Here is a 6000-nt window from a genome sequence, read left to right as displayed (position 1 = left end):
ATGAGGATGCTCTTACTTTTTTTTCTCTCTTCATCTATCTACCTTTTTCATTTTTCACTTTATTCTCTCTTTACTTAATTCACCTAACACAATTTATCTTAATCTTCGTGTCAAAAAAGAAATGCCTCTATTACTGTGGAACGAAATGAGTAGTATATAAATTTAAAATAGTACTTAGCATATTAAAAAAACATACTATAATCAAATAAAGTCTTTTAACATCTAAACACATGGAAAATCTGTATGCATGACCCCACCTCATTTGCATACATGTCTCACACTCACATCCTCCGTCACTAGCCGCTGACCCATGCCAAACCACCTCACGTTGAACCCCATATCCGTTATCCTTTACGTCAATTTCGAGCTCTAATGCCTCTGAAAATCACTGTGAGTCCATCGGACCCATTCTTTCTCCCCATTTTAGTTACTTACTTTGGGTCAAACAATTCTAAGTAGCGATTTTTTTTCGAAAGATGCTCAATTTATTTTTTGGATTATTAGAAATTTTGTACTATTGCTAGTAAGTAGGTTTGATACTACTTGATATGCATAAGCAAACATTTGTAGGTACATGTTATCTTAGTAATATGGAATGGGATTGAGATGTCACGGACATTATCGGATTTTTGTTACGATATTTCGGTTTTCAGAAAATCGAGACGGGTTACTCAAACATATTTATGGTTAAGGTTGGAGGGCGCGAGAGGGAATGTTTATTAATTTTTAATTTTATAAGATTTATAAAAATCAAACTTTATTTTATTATCAATAAAAAAAACACAGCACAGTTATATGGAATAGATTATCATGCTATCATTAGTTACGCATACTGAGATTATTTATCTTTCGATGCACAACTGAGTGTGACAGTAGGAAAAAAATAGTGTTAATAAATGATGTATACAAACTCGTTTTTCATTTTTCTCATACATAATGGAAAAAGTAATTAGCAGTTGATGATTCCCCACGTCACAGTCACTTCAATCTCCTCCCACCGTTGGATCCAACGGCTGGAACGCATTGACGCCACGTGTCAGCTTGACAGTCGTTTGGTTGAATTCAAAGGTGAGAATAAATATATAAGCTCCAGAAATATTAAAATCTTATCTTCTTCTCTACAATAGACTTCCCTTCTCTCTCAGATCCAGACCTCAGATTTTTACCATTATACCCCTCTCATGGCGTACTCGTTCCCGGAAGAAGTTCTGGAGCACGTCTTCTCGTTCCTGAGCTCGGCCAGGGACCGGAACGCCGTCTCCTTAGTGTGCAAGTCGTGGTACGAGATCGAGCGCTGGTGCCGCCACCGCATCTTCGTGGGGAACTGCTACGCCGTCTCGCCGGAGATCGTGATCCGCCGGTTTCCTGAGCTGAGGGCGGTGGAGATGAAGGGGAAGCCGCATTTCGCGGACTTCAACCTCGTGCCGGAGGGATGGGGCGCCTACGCTTACCCGTGGATCGCAGCCATGGCGGAGGCGTATCCGTTCCTGGAGGAGATCAAGCTGAAGCGCATGGTGGTCACGGACGAGACCTTGGAGCTCATCTCCAAGTCGTATAAAAATTTTAAAGTTCTGGTGCTGACGTCATGCGAGGGTTTCACCACCGACGGTCTCGCCTCTATTGCGGCTAATTGCAGGTTCATTCAATTAAATTGAGTGTCTCATTTTTCTTTTTCACTAAAAATTTCGAGGCTAACTTGTTTACGAGTGCCAATGTCATGATTGTTAAAAAAATCTTCTTTTTTCCCTCTTTAGCTTTTGGATTCAGGTTTGTGTATTCTTTTCCCAGGGACTACAGGATCTCGATTATGATGCATTTACCAATTTGACTTACGTTTGTATGGACTATGAGAAAGATCTAGTGCTTTTTTTTTGTTAAGAGTTTAGTTTTAAGTGGTGATGCGCTACCTTGAAGAATATTTGGTTGCCTTGGTTTGTAGTAAGGCATGTTGTTCTTGTGGAATATTTGATCAAGTGTTACTTTTCTTTTCTTTTTTCTCCTTTTAATTATGGTTTTGTCGCACTTTCAATACCTTTTTCTTTCATCAGCTTGCACTATTTTGCTTTTATTTTCTGTTATTTCCTTCAGGGTGAAGTTCGAATATTTCAAATTTTGAAATTGCATCATCATTTATAATGCTATTTTTATTTTGCTCTTGTGTTTAACTATATCACCTCATTATTGACTCTTGCTTTCTGGATGTACTTGGTTTCCTTTTAAATACAATGTTTTTTTTAATTGATTGTTATTTTTCACTGCAGGCATTTAAGGGAACTAGATTTGAGGGAGAGTGAGGTGGAGGATCTGAGTGGGAATTGGCTTAGCGATTTTCCTGATAGCTGCACTTCTCTGGTGTCACTTAACATGTCTTGTTTGGGTTCTGAGGTAAGTTTCTCGGCGTTGGAGAGACTGGTTGCACGTTCACCTAACCTGAGGACTCTCCGGCTTAACCGTGCTGTACCCCTTGAGAAGCTTGCTAACCTTGTCCGGCATGCCCCCCAATTGGTTGAATTGGGTACTGGTGCTTATTCAGCTGAAATTCGATCTGATACTTTTTCAAGCCTGGCTGATGCATTGTCAGCCTGTAAGCAACTCAAAGCTTTGTCTGGTTTTTGGGATGTGGTTCCTTCGTATCTTCCAGCTGTGTATTCTGTCTGTTCTGGAATCACTTCACTGAATTTGAGTTATGCTGCCATTCCAAGTTCTGATCTTGTTAAGCTTATTAGCCAATGCCAGAATTTGCAGCGGCTATGGGTGCGTTCTAGCAACTTTTTATCTTTAATGCTATTTCATTCATTTCTGTTTGATTCTCAATGCAATTTTGTCATTTGGTGTCCATGTGCTGATCCACTTACGAATGCTTACAGGTCTTGGACTACATTGAAGACAGTGGACTAGAAGCTCTTGCTGCATCTTGCAAGGATCTGCAAGAACTTAGGGTTTTCCCTTCCGATCCTTTTGGGGCAGACCCTAATGTGTCTTTGACAGAACAAGGGCTTGTATCTGTCTCTGAAGGTTGCCCCAAGCTTGAATCTGTTCTGTACTTTTGCCGCCAGATGTCAAATGCTGCATTGATTGCTATTGCCAGGAACCGGCCTAACTTTATTCGTTTCCGGCTCTGTATCATTGAGCCTCAAGCTGCTGACTACTTAACCCTTGAACCACTTGATGCTGGTTTTGGAGCCATTGTTGAGAACTGTAAAGAATTGCGCCGGCTTTCCATGTCCGGCCTCCTCACTGACCGCGTGTTCAAATATATCGGAACCCATGCGAAGAAATTGGAGATGCTTTCAATAGCCTTTGCTGGGGAGAGTGACTTGGGCCTCCATCACGTGTTATCTGGCTGCGACAGCCTCCGGAAACTGGAGATCAGGGACTGTCCATTTGGTGACAAGGCTCTATTAGCCAATGCTGCAAAGCTAGAGACAATGCGATCCCTTTGGATGTCTTCTTGCTCCGTGAGTTTTGGAGCTTGTAAGCTGCTCGCACAGAAGATGCCTAGGCTGAACGTTGAAGTCATAGACGAGAGAGGCCCACCCGATTCAAGGCCTGAAAGCTGCGCTGTTGAGAGAGTGTATGTCTACCGCACTGTTGCTAGCAGGCAAAGGCTCGACATGCCTGACTTTGTCTGGACTCTGGATGAGGATTCATCCATGAGGTATTCCTAACTGAAAAAATTGTAGCATCACGGTTGGAATTTACCCGGTGAATCTTGCTTAGGCGAAGCAGGTATGCGTTGTATGTGCTCGAAGATCTTGTTTGCAGTTCCGGTGGAAGTTGGTTGCCACTGAAACAAGAAGAAAATTGGCTCGAGCTCTTAAAAATGTCAACAATTTTCACTTTGGCTGAGCTATCGTTTACAAATAAAGATGCAATCTTCAATGTTATATTTATTCGATTATGGAAGTAATTATGTATACACTAGCACGGATTTATGTCTATTTTTCACGCTTCAAACTGCTTAATTTACTAATCAGACGGCAAGAGATTGTGTTGTCATTACAATCTGCTCTTCAACTGTGTTGTCATTACAATCTGCTCTTCAACTCTGTTGGTTGCTGTGTTTTATTTAATCAATGCTTAATTGGACATAAAATTAAATTATTATTCTTTCATATGCATGTCCTTTCGAAGCATGAAAGAGAAGGGGCAACAAATAATTGACTCGATTAATAATTTCATTTTTGGAGATGAGAGTAAAAGCAGTGGAATCTTAAGTGGGCAGATAATTACAACACAGAGACGAGGAGAGAGAAAGTGTAATGGGAAGGCTGACATAAAACATGTGGTGGTGCATTACTTTACTACTACTATAGCTTATGTCTTATGATGATAATCTCTATTTTTTTGTGAACCAATAATTCAATTGCTTAGTCCTTCTATCTCGATCTAGGAGTACATATTTTAAACACCAATTAATGATCGAATTTATTGAAAACACACGAAATACTTAAGTTTCATATGAAATGAAATCCCAATTTGGTATTGGGAGTTAGTAGTAGTTTCTAAGATCCAACCAAGATTTTTTGGGGGGGAAAGTCCCAGAATTTGACAAGTCCTTGCAAAAGTTGTGACAAGTTCATTAATAGGGCCTCGATATTTGTGGAACATATTCTTTCAAGGAATCTACTTTGTCTTTGTGCAGAATGCAGATAGATAGGGTCTCTCATTTTGATGTTGAAGATGAGATGGTAGAAAAACCTTGCATAATCACAGTACTTTGCCCCTGCCTTTGAATGCTACTCCTCACAAACACAAAAGATGATCACCAAATAGATTATTGCTTAAGGAAGTGTCACATAAAAAAAAAGCAGTCATTTCTGACAAAACGTGATACTTTTGATCTGTAATTATGTTGTCAAAACAAGTCAAATAGATCACTGTAGTAGTCGTCAAAACTAGGGGTTGAGTTTATTAGTGTCTGAATCCCACTTTATTTTTCATGACAACAAAAATGTGATGGGCCCTTTAGACTTTTCATGGTTTTAGTTAGGACAGCGTAGCCCATTTAATCATCAATAAAAACCTAACTTATGCTTTTCTATTTTCTTCTACTACCTTTTTAGATTCTTGGACTCAATTCTTTGCCGTCGATTGCATTTTTAAACATGAATATTTGATATAAAAATTAAACTCTTTATTCTGAATTTCAATATCATATACTCCCTCCGTCCTCCATTAGAAGTAACACTTTAACCGAACACGAATTTTAAGAAATATAAAGAAAAAAGTTGATTGAAAAAGTTAATGGAATGAGAGACCCACTTTTTTATATTGGTTTTATAATAAAATGTGAATGAAATGAGTTAGTGGAATGTGAGACCTATTTATCATTTATGGTAAAAATGAAGTGTTACTCTTAATTGGAGACATACAAAAATGAAAATTAATAACTCTTATTCGGGGACGGAGGGAGTAATTATTGAAACAAAACTTGCCACCTCAATGTATTTTTCTAGACATGTTAACCACAAATTTAGAGTGGCATTATCATGAGAGAAAGATAGAAATGCTTGTCAAGTTGCTTCTCTTCAAGTGGATGCCAGTTTTCATCGAAATTTATTTTATCATATATATTTTCTTTTCAAATCTGTACTTGCAAGAGTTCAAAACTATTTGTCCAAATATAATTAATTGTGTCTCACAGTACTCTACTCCCTTTTACAAAATCTAATTTTGATAGTATAATGTTTAAAAATGATGCCCAAACAACCAACATTTATTATGTGCGGGAATTTGGCAGCCGTGCTAGATTAAAACCTACATTAAAATTGTGATTAAATTAATATTGGTCGGATGGATAAATTATAATGCTACTTTAAATGAGTATTGGTTTTTATGATGTTTTAGAGTAGATAACTAGATATGATTGAAATCAAAATAAAAAAAAGTGAGTAGTTTAGTAGATTAGATTGTTGTGTAGATTAAGCTATAAAACTACTCCATTTTTTGTCCTTACCGAAAATATGTACTCCGTATTTCTTTCTGTCTTATTTTTTC

The 6000-nt window shown here is 38.1% G+C and overlaps 1 protein-coding gene across 1 annotated transcript; it reads left to right on the top strand.

Moving 5' to 3' along the window:
- The first annotated feature begins 1111 nt into the window (after nucleotides 1-1111).
- On the top strand, nucleotides 1112-4017 carry LOC125214223 (protein TRANSPORT INHIBITOR RESPONSE 1-like). Its single transcript, XM_048115157.2, has 3 exons — nucleotides 1112-1636; nucleotides 2262-2754; nucleotides 2868-4017. The coding sequence occupies exons 1-3, from the start codon at nucleotides 1182-1184 to the stop codon at nucleotides 3666-3668; spliced, it is 1749 nt and encodes a 582-aa protein (XP_047971114.1). The 5' UTR covers nucleotides 1112-1181; the 3' UTR covers nucleotides 3669-4017.
- The last annotated feature ends 1983 nt before the right edge of the window (nucleotides 4018-6000 follow it).

Source organism: Salvia hispanica, chromosome 3, assembly GCF_029641045.1.
Source record: "Salvia hispanica isolate PSC_SH4W2 chromosome 3, Shi_PSC_v1, whole genome shotgun sequence".
Taxonomy (NCBI): Eukaryota; Viridiplantae; Streptophyta; class Magnoliopsida; order Lamiales; family Lamiaceae; genus Salvia; species Salvia hispanica.
Note: the sequence above shows the minus strand (reverse complement) of the source record. Positions and strands in the feature narration are given on the sequence as shown.

What these genes read in the sequence shown, in the direction of transcription:
- LOC125214223 (XM_048115157.2), top strand. Translation starts at nt 1,182, where the DNA reads ATGGCGTACTCGTTCCCGGAAGAAGTTCTGGAGCACGTCTTCTCGTTC. An exon ending in TCTATTGCGGCTAATTGCAG is followed by an intron (nt 1,637 to 2,261) that starts GTTCATTCAATT and finishes TTTTCACTGCAG; the next exon opens with GCATTTAAGGGAACTAGATT. An exon ending in AGAATTTGCAGCGGCTATGG is followed by an intron (nt 2,755 to 2,867) that starts GTGCGTTCTAGC and finishes GAATGCTTACAG; the next exon opens with GTCTTGGACTACATTGAAGA.